General features: G+C 39.5%; 1 protein-coding gene across 1 annotated transcript in view; it reads left to right on the plus strand.

The window, feature by feature from the left end:
- Nucleotides 1-22,407, plus strand: part of brinp2 (bone morphogenetic protein/retinoic acid inducible neural-specific 2) — a 172,225-nt gene that overhangs the window by 135,876 nt on the left and 13,942 nt on the right. Inside the window, exon 7 of the mRNA XM_077559107.1 lies at nt 2,688-2,924. Within this exon, the coding sequence (XP_077415233.1) occupies nt 2,688-2,924 (237 nt within the window). The remainder of the gene's footprint in view (nt 1-2,687; nt 2,925-22,407) is intronic.

A 22,407-nucleotide genomic window follows, 5' to 3' on the forward strand; every position in this document is an offset into this window, starting at 1 on the left:
CAGAGATGTGGCAATAGGCTGAGTGTCACTGTGAAATTATAAATCAGCTGTGAAAGAAGTTAATGGTAAGGGGGGAAAACTGTTGGAACTCCTGCTGATTTTGGTGTGGATTATTTGCTAGGGTCGGAAAAGGTGTGTCGGGGATGGAATAAGTTCAAGAGAAATTTACGTGCCCTTCTCTTAGTTCTTCCATTTTCAAATGACTAGAAACACATCGAGTCATTAAAACCAAAGCAGCTGACATCCCTAGAAGTATTTCTTTGCCTTGCTTCCCACCGACTTTGGAAAGAGTTCATCCGTGTCAGAGCTGGTTAGAGTGGTAGGCTTGTAGTCATCCAGTCCCAAAATTACAGGCTTCTTGTAGCAGAGATGATGATGGTCGTTTGGAAGCAGGATGGACATAATGGTGGTGGGGCGAGTGGGTGTTGTGAACATGTTCTTTTCAGTTTGCAGTGTCATTTTTTTACTTCACTTGCAGCAGTGTTCTTCTGTCGTTGGTGATGGCGCGCGCGGTCCTCGCTACACTGACACAGAGATGTTGGAGGAAAAAAGATTATTCTGTGTATCTTCATAGTTTCTCTTGGCTATGTTAATTTCTTTTGTCAGCTGGTTTCTGGCTCGCTGGTAAAGACTTCGTTCTCAGTCCTCAGTCTCAGTATGCCTAAGGTGATGGGGCTAGCAAAAGCTAGCGACATGATGCTATCCCTAATTCATGCCCCCTTTATCAAGTCAAACGTATCACCAGTCATGTTTGTTTCTTGAGTCATGACAATATGTTTCTGACGGGTTGTTTTAGTGATAAAACCCCTTTGGTCCTTAAAATTCTGTCTTCAATGTGTCTTTATGTCTGTATACAAATTGCCAGATAGTGAACAAGCTCCTAGAGAAAATCAGAAGCTGCACCAATGTTGAATGAGACTTGCTGTGGTCTTGTTGCAATAGTCCATCCGTCCATCCATTTTCTTAACCGCTTTTCCTCACAAGGGTCGGGGGGTGCTGGAGCCTATCCCAGCTGGCTTCGGGCAGTAGGCGGGGTACACCCTGAACTGGTTTCCAGCCAATCACAGGGCACACAGAGACGAACAACCATCCACACTCACACCTATGGACAATTTGGAGTGTTCGATTAACCTGCCATGCATGTCTTTGGAATGTGGGAGGAAACCGGCGGAAACCCACGCAAGCACGGGGAGAACATGCAAACTCCACCCAGGAAGGCCGAAGCCCGGACTCGATCTCACATCCTCTGCACTGGGAGGCGAACGTGCTAACCAGTCAACTACCGTGCCGCCCCTGTTGCAATAGTATTTTGTAAAAAATAAAAAAAATAAAAAGGGGGGGGGGGTGCTTTTCCAAAGAACAGACAGCAATGGTGAGAAACTGGAGCTAGGCAATGGTTCTATGAATGTAGAACAGCAGATGTCATGTGATTAAATTTACCTATCAGAGGAGAGGTTGGAATTTGATTATGCTAAACCTCCAGCAGAGAGAGAGGCGAAGCCACAGAAATACAAACAAGCTCTCATAGGACATGACTTATTAAGGAGTAGAATCAGGATTCTCCCTTTGTGGCCCGATGTCTGACGTTAGGTCACAACGCGCACCCGCCCAGAGCCACTGGGCCATTGTTAATGTCAAATCCTTGAGTGATCAACAACTGTTTTCCCGGGGCAATAGGATCCTTTGTTGACATTTTTTAGCGCATGGGCGATGGTTGAGTGGCAGAAAACATGGCTGGCTGTATAGACACAGCGTAGACGAAGAAAGTTAGAGGGTAATTATTCTTCATTGAAGTGTTCTTTGTGGAGGCGAAGGAGGTCTATCGCATTATGATTTGTTTGCGGAAGTACTTCACTCCACCGAACAGTCCGATTATGAGAACTGCAGTCACTCTAACGCTGTTAACATTGTTAGCACACGCTAATCTTTGCATGCTTATCTTTTGGCCATGAGATGATAGTGCTGTTCTGTTGTTTGAAAAATAGCGGCTCTTTGCCCATTCATAGCCACGGACTGGTGTAGGCGTGGGGATTTTGTTTTGTTCAGAAGCCTACGAAGAAGATTTTACACTTTGTTGTACTGTATATATTTAACAGCAAACTTTTAAATTACTGTACTGAGTGCTGGTCAGAAAGGTATGAGCAGATTTGACATGTTGCCCCCGTCGGCCCATTTTTTTCTCCGTTCTCTCTGCGTGTAAATGATAATAATGTATACTTTTTCCAACTGCAGCCTTATGAAAATCGAAATACACCCACACTTCTGCCCTTGTTGTCTTTGTAGGTGAATAAATATCATTATCACATCTGAGCTGCCCCTACGCCATCTTTTGTAGCAATGTAAATGTCATTCACAGTTCACATCAGCTTCTTTCTCCATTTGTTTGTGGTTAATTTTGGGTTGCACTCCGAATGAGGGAAGCCTAAAAACTGCTACTCCTGAAATACTAAACGACAATTAGACACTATTGAAACTTCATAGAGTAATAGAAATGTTCTGAAATCATATTACACTGGCAAGGAGTAATCTCTTTCATCCTAATGGACATACAGTAGGTTAATGAGATCCAATGCGAGATCTGTATCATAAAGTTGCCTTCATATATTGTGCTTTTTGTGGATGGATGTGGTACATTCTGCAAATAGAAATACCTTACAATATGTCCTTTCTCTTTATTATTCCTTTAGGCTTGCAAGATGTCTTGCCCGAGTTTCTGCGTGGGCGTTTTGTGGAGGCAGCACTCAGCTATGTGGCTTGCAACTCAGAGGGCGAGTTGCTTTGCCGCAGCAATGACTGCTGGTGTCGATGCTCTCCTCGCTTCCCCGAGTGCAATTGTCCCTTTGCCGATATCAAGGTGATGGAGGAGAACCTGGAGAAAAGCAAAGAGGCCTGGAGCAGTTTCAACCAAGACTTTATTGAATCAGGTACGGGACTTCAATCTTTGACATGATCGTTTATGACAGTAGTTACAAATGTACTGTCGAAATGTTTGGCCTCAGTTTTCAACATTTCAAATTAAGGTTTCAAACTATAGTTAGGGTTTCAAATGAGGGTTTTAAACTATAGTTGTGGTTTCAAATTAGGGTTTTAAACTAGGGTTAGGGTTTCAAAGTAGGAGTAGGGTTTCAACGGAGGGTCACAATTCATAACAGTGGCTACAAAATTATAGGTTAAAAAAATCAACTGTCAAAATGCGTAACCTCAGTTTTCAAAGTAGGGTTTCAAACTATAGTTAGAGTTTCAAATTAGAGATAGGGTTTTAAAGTAGGGTTAGGGTTTCAAATTAGGGTTCCAAACTGTTTAATGTTTCAAATTAGTTTCAAACTATAGTCAGGTTTTCAAATTAGGGTTTGGTTATCAAAGTAGGGTTTTACACTAGGGTTAGGCGTTTCAAAGTAGGAGTAGGGTTTCAACGGAGGGTCACAATTCATAACAGTGGCTACAAAATATTGGTTATATAGGTAAAAAAAATCAACTGTCAAAATGCGTGACCTCAGTTTTCAAAGTAGGGTTTCAAATTAGAGTTTCAAACTATAGTTAGAGTTTCAAATTAGAGATAGGGTTTTAAAGTAGGGTTAGGGTTTCAAATTAGGGTTTCAAACTGTTTAATGTTTCAAATCAGTTTCAAACTATAGTCAGGTTTTCAAATTAGGGTTTGGTTCTCAAAGTAGGGTTTTACACTAGGGTAAGGCGTTTCAAATTAGGAGTAGGGTTTCAAAGAAGAGGGACCATTCATAATGAGATAGGTTAAAAAGAATAAACTGTCAAAATGTGTTTCAAAGTAGGGTTTCATATTAGGGTTTTAAACTATTGATAGAGGTTCAAAAGCATGATTTTAAACAAGGGTTAGGGTTTTAAAGTAAGGTTGTAAGCTTTGTGATTCAGAGGCCAACTTTTATTCAACAAGTTTTATCATATTTGCAACCTGCTTCTCCCATCCCATTTGCCATTAATAATTACCAAACATTGCCTCATTCACTAATGGAAGCTCTACTTGGGTCATTTTCAGACATATGGAGGTTTTTTGTTGGTTTTTAGCATCACAGTCTTGCGTCAGAGGAAGAAGTGTTTTTTTTTTTTTTTTACAATAATATATGCCATATACTCGAACACATGGCTATCAAATACACCACTTTCAACCTAGAAGCTGGGTTTACACTGCAAGTCTAATTCTAATTTTGTGGGTTTATCCGTTTTTGACTCTCTGTTTACATGCATTTTCAAGTGACCTACAGGTATATCCGATATCACTGTGTTTACATGTAATTTACACCTGAAAAAAACATCAAGGTTCAATTAAAAAAAAAAAAATGCAAGCAGAACTGAAGCTTGAACTGAATGTCATTCATTACAGTGGCTATTAAAACCACCGTGTTTTTTATTTTGTATTTTGGCATCTGACCAGAAGTTAAGAATGACGAAGAGGTCACTCATCAACAATCTCCTGAATGCACACAGGGTGGGTCACGGCAAAATAACAACAAACTTAGCCATCTGCTCAAACTTCTATTCTCTTCCATATGCACAGGCTCTTCCGTCCCTTGTTCATGCCCTCTTGAAATTTTCATTCAGTCAAGACTCAGCCTATGCGCATTCACAGCCTCACTGACACCTGCAAATGATAAATTTGTGTGCTTTTACAATTAGCTTGCTTTCTGCAGTCTGGAAGGATTTGTTACCTTGAGGTATTTGCCCCCTATTTGTGTTCCTTTTCACACAAACCAAATGGCTCACAACAAGGCATTGATCTTTTTTCTTTATTTGTCAGCATTCTGGGAAATAAGGTAAATGGGATGGAAGTTTGCTGTATGGAGTAGTGAGCTAAGCAGCACTAATAAATGTAACATTGGCAATTGATGACGTGCATAATTATCTGGACAATCTACAAGGTGAATTTTTTTTCAATTAAGGATATCCTGTAAAATGACGTGCTAACCCAGAAGACCTACTTGGGTCATTGGCTTATCACCCTTATACTATTTCATATTAAACCTGATTGGCTGAATTGAGTTCACACCTGATGTTACAAACTAAACCATTGAGGGGAAAATTACAGTTGGCTTTCATTATGGTGAGTTGTAAATTAATTTGTAAAATAATAAGGGCTATGGCAGGTGGAGACTGTACTGAGATGTGTGCTGGACAGCTGGAAGAGCGTGTTATTGCATCAGACTGTTCTGTTCTGGATACAGATGCAGCAGGTGGTGGTGATTTATGGCTTCAAGCTGGCTGGAGTTTATTCTCAATATCACAGTTTATACACCGTGTACCTGCGAATGACTGCGCTCCAGGTGCTCTTCAATCATTCAGAAATGTCATACCGCTTATGACAAGCTTTTTCATTTCATTACATTTTGAATGTTTATTATTTGGGAAGTGCATTTATTGAGACAAAAATATTTAATATGGGTTTTATTGACCTGATTATTCCTTGATGCAAACAATGATAAGAGTTTTACGGACAGCTCTTTCAAACACTGAATCAGATGTTTGGCATTTTACACAAGCTGCTTTTTATATATCCATTGTCAGACTGATTAAATGTTATAGAACGCCACCCAATATAATTCCAAAAGTGGCCATTTAAATTAGCATTGTTTTATATAAATTAATATAGCTAACTAGGTGTTTGCTCTTTTGGCATGCTGCCAAGGTAAAAAGCTCAAAAACAACATACCATTCAAACAGGTTTTTCTTGTGATTGATGGTTCTTACAAGTGCTGGGCGATATGGCGATATTTATCGTGAAGACCATTGAAAAAAAAATGTGTGTAATTTTCTTTGTATCATGTCTATTGTCATTTATCACACAAAAAAAGCAACAACAAAAAATAAGTGACAGAGAACGCTTGTTTGACAGACAAAAGCATTCATTCTGCATGTTTGTTTCACACAGCTGTCACCAGTTGGCAGCCTGAACAAGTGGACATGGCAGTGAATGATATAAAGCCGTCATACATTACAAGCTTACGGATGGTCCCAAAGTAAACCTACCATCCATTATCTGAACCGCTTGTAATCAATGAAAATTTATAGAATACGAGTTGGGTAAAATCAAATAACGAATACTACTACTTTGAAAAACATAACTAAAATAACAAACACGTAATTATTAATTATCTTCTTTTTTTTAAGCCCACCTCAAAACATGCTGGGTACTCCTTTTGGCTCATTGAAATAGTGACAGCTATTTGAAACAAGCATAGCAGTTTGGGGTCTAACTGTGCAGTTTTAGCATCATTAAAACACAGATTTTTAAGTTTGTCTGAAAATTGAACGGCAGAGAAAGCCCCCAAAATCTTCAATGGGTTGTTTATAGGGGCGTGCCAAAAAATCGATTCTCATAAGAATCGTGATTCTCATTTAGTACGATTCAGAATTTATTTTAAATGTCCCAAAATAGATTTATTTAAATTATTTTATATTATCTTGCCTTTGTCTGTGTGCTTTTTTTTTTGGAGCACTGTTCATGTTGTAACCGATCTGGCCACTTAGGGGCAATGTGGTTCCACACGGTCTAACACACTGTTAAGTTGTAGCCACATTAGAGAGTAGAAGGAAAAAGTCACAATCAAGTTATTCCAATCAAAGTTGTTTTTTGCCGTTCTTTTGAGTGATAAAAGTGCCGCTAATTAGCATTAGCGAGTCAGACTGGAGTAGATCATTACAATTCCTTGCACATCTATAGATTGAAGCAAAAATCAGTGTCAGTCAAATCATTTTGAATCAAAAATAGTTCTTAATCGAAAATCAATTCTGAATCGAATCGCAGACCCAAAAATCGGAATTGAATCGAATTGTGAGACATTCAAAGATCCCCACCCCTAGTTGTTTACATTACCTACAAGTCGAGGCGAGATCGCAGCATAGCAACGAGCTTCGGCTGGCTAATACTGTGCATAAACACGTTGCGCTTTCGCTCCTAAATTAGTAATCACAGCTTCCGTGGCAGCGTATAAGAAGCACTTCTTCAGTTACAAGTATCAAAGTTCTCACGAAGAGATTACGAGGCGTAATTAACGAGGAAAAGTGGTAGAAGCCTTGCAATGCTAACCGCTTTGCGAACCGGCTAATGTTATCGTGAAACTGACATTAATTTAAGTGCATGGGTGATCAATTACACTTTTTACAAAGTGTATAAAATATACAGTTTGTTGCAGAGTCAAAGTTATGCCAACATTATTAAATGTGTGTGTGTTGTTTGAATTCAATATTGCTAATTAACATTTGGGGGTGGGACACTGGCTCACTGGTTAGCAATCCGCCTCTCAGTGCATTGGTAGTGAGATCGAATCCAGGCTCCGGCCTTCCTGGGTGGAGGTTGCATGTTTTTCCCCTTGCATGCGTGGGTTTTTGCTGGGTACTCAGGTTTCCTCCCACATTCAAAAAAAAATGTTTGGTAGGTTAATTCTTTGACCGGCAAAAACGTTTAATAATGTTTAGTAAAATCCAAATGAGTGCCGCCAAAAACTTTAAAAGACGTGAACTATGTTTTTTAATGGAAACGGGTGGAGGAAAGCCTTGGCCAGCTGTGCTCAAAGTATCAAGCAGATCGAGTTAGTATAATGACTATTTATGGGCACTAGATGGCAGCGATGACTCTTTTTGGACAAGATCGGGTAGGAGTCAGTAGTAGAAGAAGTGAGGTGGAGCTAGAGTGTTGAGGGGGGAATGGCTGAGGAAGCGAAAATGGCGACCGGTTGCAAGCAGCTCACGCTTGAGCATTTTTTCAAAGACGAAAAGCATCGACCAGAGCACATTGATGATGATGATGGTGACTCCGAGGTTGACGCCGAAGTTGAAGCGTTGACGTGGCAGCTTCAACCACGTCGTAAAGCCTCACCGGCTAGCGATGCCGGAAAACGTGGTGCACAACCGAGCACTTCTGCACAGGCGGACGTTCAATCGGACGACGAAGAGTACCCCGAGTAGTGGGTACAGTCTGATCACGGAGAAGACACTGGTTCTGGACTACGATGCCACCATGAATGGAGTGGATAAGATGGATCAGAACATCTCTTACCACCCGGTATAGGAACTGAAGGACATGAGGAAGCCAGACGTAACACCACCGTAACGTCACCGTATCATGATCCTGAGAGTAGACTTGATGGCAACATGGCCAAACACGCACTGCAGTATATACTTGCTATTCCCCGGAAAAAAAGGCCGGCAAGAAAGTGTATCGTCTGCACGCGAAGGAGCCATCGCAGTGAAACTAATATGTTGTGCAAATCCTGCTGCGTCCCCTTGCACACAGGGGAGTGTTACAAAAAGAAAAACTGTATTTGAAACATCCACACAATTGTAAATAGTACCACAGTTGCACACATTTGTAAATAGTTTGCCAAATTGTTTTGTCAAATTGTTACACTGTTGAATGTAAATAAACGTATTTTGCTATCAAAAAACACTTTTTCATTGTTGGTGGTAGTGTTTTATAGAAGTAAAGCACCGTTGAAGTGTTTGTGGCATCATTCATGGACAAAAAGAAGTGTAGAATTCACTAGAGTGCATGAAATAACATCGTTTCACAAAAAACTTTTCTCCGTATTTTGGTCCAAAACAGAGCATTTGGGTGAAACTAACCTATTTTCTATTGTTGATTACTGAAGAACGGAATAAGGTAGAAACAAACTTTTTTTTTCTGATGAAAGATGAGAGTTCAATATTTCATTTGGTAGTATGTGTGTTTCCATAGTCCAAACACAAAATTTTCTGTGGACCTTTAATGATCGGTCAAAATGCTTAAATCAGCTGGAACCCACATGTTCTCTTTTCTGAAAATGGTTGGCAGTCAAAGAGTTAATTCAACACTCTAAAATGTCCCTAGGTGTGATTGTGAGTGTGAATGGTTGTTTATTTGTGTGCCCTGCGATTGGCTGGCAACCAGTTCAGGGTCTTTTCTTATACTCATGACAGTGACGTGAAGTCTTGTCTCTCTTTAGCCAAACCATATCATAATGAGCAAGATGTGTGTACCACTTTTCTTCATTCTAAGTTCTGTTAATAGTTTAATTGCCATTCTGTAAAATTGTGCATGAGGATGGCTTGATTTCCAAGTTGTTGTGTCGCGTCCAAGGCCCTTTTCTACAATATTTTGGTTGGACTGGAACTTGCATTGCTGTATTTTTACCCTGCAAATGATCTGAATGCAACAACTAGAAATGAGAGCAATTGCCATCTTGTGGTATGTTGAGCCGAAGTGATTGAGGCCATTTGAGTTCAACAATCTTGTTGTTGTAAAATGGATTTGCACCAAGCCGGGACTATTTATCACATGGCGAGCAGGGCTCAGGTGTGTGATATAATGGTGGTAATGATGCTGAACAATTCCGCCGTCTCTTTCTAAATTGGAAAGTGAAGCCAAATCACCTACTTTTTTTCCTTTTCTTCATTTGCTTCATGCAGTGTTACTTCTTTACAACTTGGAAGATATAGACAGGATTTAATTGGACACAGGTTTTTGGCAGATTTATCTGATGTTGGTAGGTAGGCTGTGCTTTCTCTGTAGCACTCATGGGATTCCGCCGCACCATTTATTTGGAAATTGTTTTGTGAGTCACATTATAGCAGTAAACCACTCTTCCGTGCTTCATTTGACTCTTTTTGACAGCAGCAGCTGAATTTTGCCAATTGTTTTTCTCTGCATATTACATATTTAAAAAGATGCAAGGAAAGAGTACAGAGGAGGGAAAGAGAGTATAATTTCAAGGTGTTTCTTGTTCAATTGACGTAACCGGTTTTGTCAGGAGATTAACTTTGTGCTGTTTGTCATAAAATTTTAGGCGTTTTGTACATTTGCTAAAAATATCACCGTTTGTCACATGCATTCAAAAACAGGTATATTCTGTACACCCACAGGCACGTATTCGGGGAATCATCAAAGTTTGATCAAATTTGGAGAAACAAGTTTACTTGTATTTAAATATACACACAAGGTGCAAAGCACAAGTCGAGATGAAAAATGAATGCTAGAGGTTGTGAAGGGAGAAGGCCACTGAGACTATTCCATTTGTCTTTCAGAGCTTTATCACCGCCATAACCAAATATGTTTGCATTTTGCACGCACACATGCGGTTCTTGGTAACAGTGACTCAGAGGAAGCAGATTATTCCATTCTATTTTTTACTCGCGTTTGGATTTGAAATATCAATATACTCATCCATACAAAAAGGCAAGGCCAAATTACCTGTGCAGTTATGTGCCGTGGATACCAAATGAGACCACTCATACATGAAACATAAGACGTAGCCTCGCTGTAATTGAGACTCAATGCCCTGCTCCATCGGTGGGAGGGTATTAGTCTTAAACTACCCATTGAGAGCGAGGAAAATGGACAAATCCTCATCATTAAATAGAAAAGACTCTCATCGTTTCGCTGTTCTAATTATTTTATGTTGGTCAGGGACATTGTTTTTTCACTTTAAAAGGAAATCTTGTACTAGTATGTGCCCAGGAGCAAGTAAGAAATAATTATATACCACATTAAAAAACAGTGTTTACAGTGTAGAGTTTTGTGCTTGCAGGATCCGCTTTCATCCATAATTCGATTCTGTGCTGATAACCACCATGTTTGTAATTGTTGTGAGTGGGGATGTTTCTATTGATTCTTTCATTTGCAGCATACAATACAGTCAAGAAAACACTGAAGCCTTTTCTTTCAGTGAAATGCAACTCCAAACCATTTTTGAAAAATGTTATGTTCCGATGATTTGGTCATAACAAACCCAGCTCCCATATGCACACAAAAATGCTCTCGTGGATTCTGGACACACCAACTTTTAAAAGGCTTCAGTAAGTAATGTGACTTCACTGGATGTACTTGCACAAATGCTACTACAGCGCTCTATTACACCATTACTGTTTAGACTGTGAAATATTCATGCATGTCCATCTCCTCCATTTTTACAGACAAGCATATTTCGAGATGAGACAGAAGTCGTAATGCTAACATTGAAAGCACACTTCAAACGTCTTCATAGTTTCTGTAAGCTTGAAACAAATGTTAATCCCCCACATTTGTAAAGTGGAACACAAAAAGACGTGTAAACAAACTAAGACTAACTACTAACTAACAGATTCATTTATTAGCTACACTATTGGCATATTATTATTTTCCTTTGTCTGTGTGTGATCCTGTTTGCCTTATGTCTTTCACCTGATCTCATCATATCAGCTCCTCTCCTCGTACCTGCTTTTTGTGTCATTAGTTTCTGTGTATTTACTCTGCCACCTTGTTGGTGTAGTGTGTTGTTAGTGTCTTGAATCCCATTTCAAGACGCTTGTAGTTGCTGCCAGTCTTCGTTGAATTGATAAGAGGAATGTTCGATATCACTTTTATCAAACCGGTACAAGTACGAGTACTCAACTCTTGATAGTCACTGATACCAAGTACTGACACCATGTGTAATTTTGATACATAAAATTCCCTCCCCAAATAAACAATGACAGATCATTTTAAGAAAGACCTATATATCCCAATATAATATTTTTCCAATTGCAAGAAATTGATGGCAATTTTCTCTTCATCTAATTTCTGATTTCTGATCATAAAACTGCCACAGAAGTGTGGCCGATGACACCGACATTGACCCCCGTCGCTAATACCGATACCTTGAAATAAGGCAGGTACTCACCTATCTCTCTATCGCTCTAACTTTGACTCATTATGGACTGTATCACAGACGTCGGGCAGAATCGTGGCATCTTCAAACCCATTGTGAATTGAGCCATTAACTTTGCGTCATGAAAGAAAGGTGTCCCTTAGACCAGTGGTCCTCAACCCTGATCCTCAGGGACCGGTATCCAGCCTGTTTTCCATGTCTCCCACAGCCAACACAGGTGGAGATCGTTATCAGCCTTCTCCAGAGATTGCTGATTAGCTGATGATATGAATCACCTGTGTTGGCTGTGGGAGGCATGGAAAACAGGCTGGATACCGGTCCCTGAGGACCAGGGTTGGGGACCTCTGCCTTAGACTAGCCACAATAAAAGGACACTTTGAAAGGTGCAGTTTTGTTACATTTTGTGGGGCTTCTGGGGACTCAGAAAACCGAACACTCACTATCAGAGATTTAGACTGGTTTGTAAACAATATTTGAGAGAAATGGTGATATTGTGTATGTGGAAGAAGTTTTAGATCTTTGAGTATATATGGGCAAAATAATATCAAAGGTAAATGTGGATTATTATTCATGTAAAAGCACAATTTGATGGACTAATCAAGTGTCATTATACCACACAAGATGTTGTCGTCTTAGAAGTGATTTTTTTTTTGTTTTTCCAGATTAAGGATTTTGAGTAGCACCGTTTAACTGAGGCAAGTGTGCCCAACTCTGCTAGAGCAGCTATTGCATCCTCATATTCACACCATTCAAAATAAGACAGGTTTAAGGCGCATGGATATATTTGAAACCCAGAAATTCATGGAGCTCCACAAATGCACTTGGTGGGATGCTAAAAACAGAGAACGACTGGGCAGGCACCTCTTGCATTTATGGGACAATATACGGCATTGGAGTCAAAGCATAGATGTGGGGGAGGTCCTGGCAGCTGAGGATACCGAGGGTGACGGATTGCAGGATTACACCCAATGAGAGAGGGATGTGGTTTTCTCTGGGAGGTTGATATGTCAACACACTCAGATATACTACAGTAAAGAGCTGTGCAGGACATAAGAAACCCACACTGCTGTTTGATGCTGGGTTCGGTAATCTCCTTTTTTTTTTTTGTCTTAGTTATGTTTCATCCAGGCTCTAAAGGTACTGTATGCATTCACGTTCATTTGAAATCAAACATTGACTCCTTTAGAGCAGTGCGGGGGAGGTCCCTCATAGCAGAAACAATGGGAATATTCTATGTTGTTGGCTGCACTAACACGCAGAAATACAGAGTATTGACTGGTTTATTTTTTGGAGGTTGTTGGCATAACAACCAGTGCAGACAGTTTTCTGACAAGCCGGCATTGTTTGGCTCTTGAGCTTCTCGTTTCCTGTCTTTGGGGGTTGTTAGTGTCCAACTCAGCACATGTTGCAAAAGGAGGAGCTTCAACTTGTCAGGGGTTCATTTTAATTAGTCCCTGCAAAATCCTTCGATGGGTTATGCCGACAAAAACATATCTGTGTGTATATTTCATATTCATTATTTGAAAGCTTTGTAGTCCGCAAATACTTAATGTACTTATTTAATATTCAAGACGTGTACTTACTAAACTGTTACAGATTTTACCCACATTTCCATGCTGCAAATCAGTGACTGCAATCGAGTTTTTGGTTCACAGCTTGTGTTAAAGCTTTATATGAGTAATAAATTATAAATGGTACACATGTGATCATTTTTATTTTTCAGGCTAATCTTACATGATGGACAGGCAAAAAACTAATTATAAAATCTACAAACTGGGACTCGATAATGTTACTCTTTCGCCTACATTGTGACCATTTCTGCCTGTGATTAGCGCTGTCAATGTTGATTATTTTTAGCAGTGTTTAGCATTTTTAGCAGATTTATTTTGCATGAAAATGAATTGTCATATCATTTCTTCTGATTCTTGTTTATGAACTGATTGTTTTTTGTTTTGTTAAATGATTGAACTAAACAACAATTAAGCAATATCATAACTTCAGCAACTTCTTGGGCATTAATTATGGCGAAAGGGCCGCTAGTTTGATACACACTTTGACGACTACCTCAGGTTTAACAACATGAAAATAACTCGGTCCTCGATGGCCGGAGTCCTGCAGGTTTTGGATGGTTCCCTTCTCCAACACAGCTGGTATATGATCAGCTCATCAGCAAGCTCTGCATAAGTCTGATAACAAGCCTGTTAATTGGAATCAGCTTGTTGTTAATGAAAAGCTGGATTGCTCTATCAGGTTTTGTGAGGATGTGTATGTTGTTGTTTTTACAAAAAGCTTTACCATTTTATTTTTGTGTCAGTTAATGAAGCACATAGGTGAGAGGAGTTGTTGAACTTCTTGGCTGCAGCGAGTTTTGGATAAGTGGGTGACATGTTGGCAAAGGAGTGTTTTGCTGTGAAGTCTCCCTCGATTCATCTGTGTGCTTCCAGCTGCCAGTCTGATTGGCTGGACAGCGCTGTTCCCCATTGCTAAGTGTCAACATGATCCTCTGGAGAATCAATTAGAACACAGACAGAACCTATCAAATGTCACCACAGCGTCCGTGTGTGTATTTGCAAGTGTGTGCGTGTGAACAGCTGCATGGACTAGAAAGCCTCTCAGTTAATGAGGTGCTCATTAATGAGGCGACACTCAGAAATGTCTTATATTTTTGTATCATTTTTACACCCTACCGAGGTTTATCCTCTCCAGAACTTTTTTTTTTTATGGAGAGTTTGACAGATCGGGGATGTGAAAAGCACAAAGTCCTATTCATCTTCAGGTACATGGTAGCGTCTAACTTACATGGCACAAGTGCAGCTGTGGCGAAACCTTCTCCTGCAAATTAGTTTAATGATGCTTTTTCTTCAGGTACAGCCACAGGTGAAAGAGAGATTGCATTTTGTTTATTGCTGTTTCAAGCCATACTGTAGGTCTACTTTGTGTGTTCATGAATATGACCAATTACTGTGCATCCTGTTCTTCTACACATCTGTCAGAAAATGTTGCTATTATAATGCCAGATGTGTCGAGGTGCTATAATTGTGGAGATACAGGAGATGGAAGAGGAGTTTTCTCAGTGGTTTAATGTGTGTGTTGCTTGAATTCCCCACCACATTTGCAGCAGTTACAAATTTGTAATGCATACTTTGTAACATTTGCCGTATTTTGAATGTGGTTTCTGTAAACTATGTGCAATGTTATTTCTCTGGTGGGAGGATTCTTCTGAGTACTAAATGAATGTAAGATTATTTAGCATTTCATCTCAGCGGTAAAGCAATTTCTGCCAGGCATAACATTCAACCCTCAGGGGGTTTGTACTCAAATTTTAGATACATTATAATAGAGTTCAAATCTAAACAACAATAATAATCCACACGACATAGCAAGGCGTAAGAGTTCATTGTAATGAGAGCAACATGTTTCACTTTCTCTCATAAGTACTACACAAAATATGACTATGTCTAATTTATAAGTTATATCCTATTTTTTTTTTTATTCATATGTTTTTGAATCGAATATATTAAACAATAACTGTACAAAAGTTGTATACATTACTTTTGACTTGAAGCTATTTTTTTTATACATTATGTTCATAAAACATGGGGGCACTTTGTAATAATTTGATGAAGTATTTATATGTTTACAGTATGTATTTGAACGGTGCAACCATTACTCCCAGGTGTTTGTAAAGGATAAAGATATTGACTGATTTAAATGAGTATATTTTAAGTACTCACTTTCGTCTCCTTATCCTAAAAAATAATTCAGTTGTGTAGCAGATACTTTGTTAAAAATAAAAAATCACTCATCCTTTTATAGTTTTGTGGTTCTATTCATTGTTGAACACAACAATCTTTTTGTTTTATTCTTTTTTATGTACTACTTTTCTTTAATCTTACTATTTGTCTTGCGACTGATGGTCAATGCTCTGTGCATCGGTTTCAATCCCTTCTAGAGAAGAACTGCAAGAGGGACCTGGTCTCATTTCTGGCCCCATTCTTGGATGAGTCGAGTGATTTACAATTATATGTATCAATCTTATCAAACTTTTGTGACTCCCAAGTTTATATTAGTGAGAGTTGTTCACTCAGATGGTGTGTTGACAAAGTGTGCTTGTCAGTAGCAATGCGGTCAAAATTGTATAATTACCGACATTGTGGACTATGATTTGCCACAGCTGCACTAAGATGTTTCATTCAAACTTGATAGAAATGTCACTGGAAGCAGAACTGCCCGTTCTTGGGTTCAGTGACTTATCCATTGGTGGGAGCGTTGTCCTAACTAACTGGTCGCCAGAATGATAGAAAATCCTTTCTGTTTAGTTACCGGTAATCCTTTTTCCCTTTTTTTCCCCCAAGTTGGCATCTATGCAGTTTGTCAAAAGGCTTAGAAGAACGTCTTGGATTTGAATTTTATGACATATGATCATGGCTCATTATTCAAGTATGTGCCCACTTTGTGCTTTCTATTTCCCCACTGAACGAAGGGAAAATGACTGATGCAACGCATAGCGGCTAAAATGTTTCCTCAGCTGCCAATCTCAGAGGTGTTGGGCAATAAACTGCTTGGAGGAACGCCAAAGCATTTCAGAAGCACAATTGTGCTGTGTTGGGCACATTTGGCGGAGGATGGCTTCATCAAGTCAACCCTCTATCACACACACACTACAAGTCTTTTTGGGGAGGCTCATACGCTGGAGCCGAGAATCTTACTGATCTTAGGGTCACACTTCAAGAAGAGTTTGATGCCATACCTCAGCAGACTATTGTCAAAGCGGGGAAGCTTGGGGACCCAAACGCGGGAAGACAAGGCGAGGAGGCAGAGGCCCAATCAAAAAAAATAATTTAATTTCTATGAAAAAAAAAAAGCAATCTTCCAAATTACAAGATAAAACAAATCATAAAACAAAACATGAACCAAAACATGGGCGGGAACAGCAAGGAAAAAACTAGAGATGGGAAAATGAAGCCTTGTGACGCTTTTGAGGCTTTCGGCTGATTGCTTTGGAAAAAGAGTCAAAGCTTCAAAGCCCCATAAGATAGATCGTACCGGTGACATCTGGTGGTCAGCTGGAGTCATAGCAGCTATAATCTACAAAGTGATTCGCCTGATTTTATATTCCAACATAACACCAGTACATTTAGTCTTACATTTGTGTCTGTCTAATGATCATCAGGTACACATGGAAGGTGAACATAAAGTGAACCAAATATCTACATGAGGGAATTGTGCAACAGTGAAAATAAAGCAAATACCAGTATGTACATGAGGGAATTGTGCCCAACTTTTTATATTTATTTGTTTTACAAGTTCTTATTCAAGAACAATATTTGCTCTATTGTGTTGGCCTTCAAGCGGCTTCTTCTCTGGCTGACAATTTCACCAGCCTTTGAGAAAATCCTCTCACAGGGGACTGAAGATGCTGGTGTTGAGAGGTACTGCAGAGCCACTGGATACAGATGTGGGTACGTGGTTTTGTGGAGAAACCAATATTGTAGTGGCTTCTCCGTCCGGGGAAGCAGTTTGTCCTTCAAATATATAGAAAAGAAAAATATGACAGATAATCATTTTTTGCACTGGATTAATAAATCAAAGTAAAGATAGATAGGGAAATTTTGTTTCAGCAGCATAACATTACATTCATTACAACATAACAATAGTGCCACTTTTCATATCATATATGTATACTGTAAGTACCTCACCTCTGAACCTCTGCAATTGCATTGGCAGTGCTACTTGAAGCACGCTGCGTCCCCACATGGTTGTCCAGAGAGGACCCCAGAGGCTGTTGCCCTGGGAATGTGATATTTTTAAATGTAGGTAATACAGCCAAGATTCCCAGCGACCTTTAAATCCTTTAAAGTTTTAACATTATTAAAAGTGATACAGTAATATTAATTCATTTTCTGTAAGCATTTATTATTGCAAATGTTGCGGTGAGCCATTTAGCAAAACTGTACAATAGTAAATACAACACTACAATGATGATGATAATGCTGATAATATACCATTTAATATTATGCCAAATAATTAAAATCTTACCTGTGTGGGTGACACAACGTCAAAGTGTTGCCAAACACGAGATCGTTTTCTTGCATTGGAATTCTCCATCCTAAAGCTCTCTCAAGTCAGTTTTCTCTCAAAAGGCTGTGGGCGCGGGGGAGGCAGTGGTTGTTTCGGTGTCTCCTTTTAACAGCTGACACCGCGTCAAAACAATTGAATCAGTTACGTAATTTCCGGTATCTCATTTGCGCGCATGAAGCCGCATACGTCATCAGCACGTGATCACGGAGGCTTCATCGGGGCTTTTGATACATTGTTTCGAGCAGTCTGTCTCACTCGGCTGACACATGCTCCGGAGTCTCAGTGTCAAACGTCCCATCTCTAGAAAAAACGAGCAGCATGACATGGGCCAATGACAAGGGGGAAAAAAACGAGCAGCATGACATGGGGATAACCAATGAACCCACCCAGACAGAGGGGAGACAGCAGACTGAATACACAAACACTAACGACACAACAAGACACACCTGGGCAAGACACAAGTGGCTGAGGGCACTGATTGGATAACACGAGGAAGGGCAGGATCACACTTAACAAGACAAGGAAGACACACAAGGAAAACAGAATCTAAACATGACAACTATGATGACTTGTGAATTGCATGAGATCAAACTGTTTTTATTATATATTTTTTATACAGTATCTACAACTTCTTCTTCTTTTCTTTCAACAAACTGTTTGAGAAGCAGGACACCACCGGTGCCCTAATATAATTATATATCACTGTACGTTTGTACTGTACACTGCACTTTTTACATTTCCATATATTTCCCCCCCAAAACCAAATATCACTAACATTATTCGAGTAGCGTAGACCCTACTTATGTACTTGCTCTCACAAAAATCCTGATATTATCATCTCCAGCATGATGTGGCAAAGACTTGCTCTACAGCGCTCTTTTGTGTGTACCACAAACTGTCCGACGGCCACTGCACCTCTCTCACTTCCAAGTGCTTTTTTTTCTTCATCCAGCAACATTACGTTATGAAATAATTGATTTATACAGTTTTAGAATGATGAAGAATCATTTGCATTTGCATTTGCATTGCAGTGCTAGTAAGAATTTTTTTTTTTTTCGCACCACTTATGTGTAAAAGTCCCTGCAAAGTGTACACTGATTTGATGCAAGGAAAACCTTTACCATTATGGCCTTCGACCCATTCAAGATCAAGCATGTATTAATTGTTGCACTGTATGTCCTTCATTTAGCAGCTGTTTATTAAGGCAGTAAGTCACCGTAATGTTTTGACCTTCATTTCTGAGATATCCTACATGCATGGTATGTAGAGGTTTGTTTATGTTGTACTGTATAAGTGGGCTTTCTCTGGTATAGATGGGGGAAGTCCAACTCGTGTCCATCGTTACATTTCTTCTCTTGAGAGGTGCAGAAGAATTTCAGTACTTCTTTGGCAGGGAAAATGTCATCGATGACTCAAGCTGGACAGCTGTTGCGGATGTTTTGTACAATGAAATACATTTTCCAACACTAATAGCATTTGTATTGCTGTTTTATTTAATGGGCAAGCGTCAGCCACCGCATGGCTAATTCACTTTCTTAAGGAGCCGCTCTGTAAACGTCCTCGTGTAACCTCAGCCTGAGCCTAAAGTTACAACTGCGATTTGTTTTGTCTGTGCACCTCCCATGTGTGTTAGTGTAAAGCAGAACATCGAGTGGTGATGAGCAAAAGCGATTTCACTCAAGCTGCCAGAAAGTACACAATGGATTTCTTGTGCTTCATTCTGTTTGTTCCTCTGCCAAGTGATGGCTAAAGTGGAATCCTTATCAGAGGTCCTGGCTCAGGCCTGGTACACACATAAGGATTTTTCAAAACTCAAACTTTTTTTCCTTTTTTTTAATTTGTTTTTTATCTGTGACAGACCCCACACATAAATATAGAAAATCAGGCATTTTACAATTTTGGTCAGATTGTGTGTGTTTGTGGTCCGCTCTTATCTTTTTACATAGAGCACCACACACATAAGATTCTACATCACCATTATCTTGCAATAAAGTCCACCAAGGCAGAGAGTTCATGTAATCACACATGATCTCACAAAAACAAACCAAAGCCAGAGGCGGGAACGTTGTAAGATGGCGATGTCAGCAAGAAAATAGTTCTGTTAATTTTTGTCGTCTGAAGAACCAAGTTTTATACAAAAACAACAGCAACAACAACAACATCGGGTAGCAATATAGGCATGGGCCGATTAGACATTCTGATGGCATTTCTGCCATGAACAAAAATATTGCAGCATCATGGTATTAAAATTAAAGCTTTAAAATGCCCTTTTTAACAAATATTTGGGTAAATAAAAAGAGCATTTTCCCAGTAAACACAATCTATTTAAAATATATATATATGGTACATTAAGAAACGTGTATCATGTTACGTTTGAATGAATAAATAAATACATTTCACTGGTGAGCTATTTTTAGAACAGTCCCATGAATCTACTAATATTGTCAGTGAGGCTAACTAGTACCCGCTGGCACCAGACTGGCCAGCTGTATAGATTTTTTTTTTAATGAGAAATTGGCCAAACTGTGACCTACAAGGTTTCGGCTTGACACCCGCAATTCGTTTAAAAGTAGAGTCTGACGCATTTCCGTTGTAGTTTGTATACACAACATTTCAAACTGACACTCTTCCCATCAGGTTCATGCCCCCAACCTCTGACAGTGTCAACTCAGTCCAGCACCAGTAACTTGCTGTAGCACGTCACTTAATTAGCAGGCTAGCATTTTGTATTTGGCACTTACCTATCGAGCAGCAAGCAGGCCAACTCCGCGTCGCTCTTCAGCCCAAGCCTCTCCTTCGACAGGCTGTTGCATCACGTAAGTCTGTGTTTCTTAAAAACTTACCCTTTCTTTATTTATCCAATATTTGACTATTATATTACATTGTTAAATGCCATTTGAATGTGAATAAAGGACTTCATTTAGTATGTCTCGACAAACAGGCGCTGAGCGCGTACGCAGTAATACTTCCAGCTCGTCATCAGCTCCCTTCGGCAGTAACCGGCCCACAGTGATACTCCCTCCGCTCGTTGATTGGCCGGAGGGAAAATGTTGAGTCTTTGCCCAGAAATGTACTGATCAGGTCAAAACAAAAACAAAAGGCCAACATATAAAGACGGTGTGAGGAGTGGTTGATGACAAAATTACCAGAACACAGTAACAGAAGCGTAGAGGTGTAGCTTCAATTAGATGTCATTTGTATCCACCCAGCATTTATTTTTTGGGCAAATGCGTTGTACCTGTAAGTATGATTGAGTTTGCACCGTTTATTTATTTATTTTTGTAATCTCTTTCATCCCTCCTTTGTGTGTATAGCTGCCGAGAAGGAGAAAATAAAAGCGTCTGGCCTCTCATTAACTCCAGAGAGGTGGCTTGTTTAGTCGGCTTTGCATGCAGCCAATCATATTGCCGTATGACGTGTCTTGCTGAGAAGTCCCCTAAAAAAAGAAGAAGAGCTCATTACCGGTGACAGAAAGTTTTAATGGTTTTTGAAACCTTAACTTTTTAAAACCACAGTTAACGGTCAAACCGGTAAGCGGCCCATGCCTAGGTAGACATGCTTTGTTGTATTTACCACCGCTTTCTTGTTCTTCTTTGATTGTCCACATTCTATTCATGTCACAGTTCACAGATAACTGTGAGTTGTCCCCCCCCACACACACACACACATACATTGATTTTGGTCATAAATATTGAACAGATTTAATATTTTATGATTGTCACCCCCACCTGTTTCGGACAAATCCACTCTTAACACACCCGAGACATGAGGATAATCTAATCGGACAATTGAATAAGTAGTCAGACATTTGACGTCCTTGGTCTGGAATGGGCAAAATCGAAACAAAACAGCCCGATTGTCTTTGTGTACCCAGCCTTACTAAAGACTGGTCTGTTGCGGTTCAATGATGGACTTAATGTTGAGTTTTTGTATTTACTGCATTTGAATTGAAGTTTGACTATAGTTGGTTGGAAAAAAGTCCTGGCTGAATGAGTGTGGGGGTGTTCCGAGTCATCCAGTCCTGCTAATCTTAAATTGAGCGACAACCTGAAATACAACCGCTCTCTCTCAGTGTTCGAGCCGAGGTGGCTCAGCGTGTTTTGGTGTAGTGGCAATTGCGTCCTTTGTCGATTTATTTGCTCTCAAGTCAAATTTGAGGGGTTATAAGAATAATTTTGTTTTCCTGATAAACATTTACATTTGCTGCAGGCCATGCTGTACAAATTTCTCAAGTTCAACAGGCCAACGACTTGCAGTAAGGTTCATAGCTGGTGAGCCACTGAGATTTACAAATTCACGAGTCAAACAGAGTGGCATATTTGCAGTTACTACGTAAGTATGAAAAATTATAGAATTTGATTTCATAAATTTCCAAGACTGAAAAAGTATGGAAAATGGAAAGTGTATGGAAAAATATTCATATTTCCAAAACTGTTGCAACACATTTATTTCTGAAACAAACTGATGTGTTTATTAGTTTTTTTTCTAATACAAGGCTCCAATAGACTAGTCCATTGATGAGAACGGAGAATTTAGCTGATAGATTTTGATGTGTTTGTAAGTGTGGGAATTGTTTATTTATTTTTAGATGAATATAAAATGAGTGTTGCCTTTGTGCTACCTTGACATCAAAATGTCTGATATGACATCTGCATGGATAAGGGCTGACTTTACACTCTATTCATTGCTTAAATAAGTA

This window comes from Vanacampus margaritifer, chromosome 2 (assembly GCF_051991255.1).
Source record: "Vanacampus margaritifer isolate UIUO_Vmar chromosome 2, RoL_Vmar_1.0, whole genome shotgun sequence".
Lineage (NCBI taxonomy): Eukaryota > Metazoa > Chordata > Actinopteri > Syngnathiformes > Syngnathidae > Vanacampus > Vanacampus margaritifer.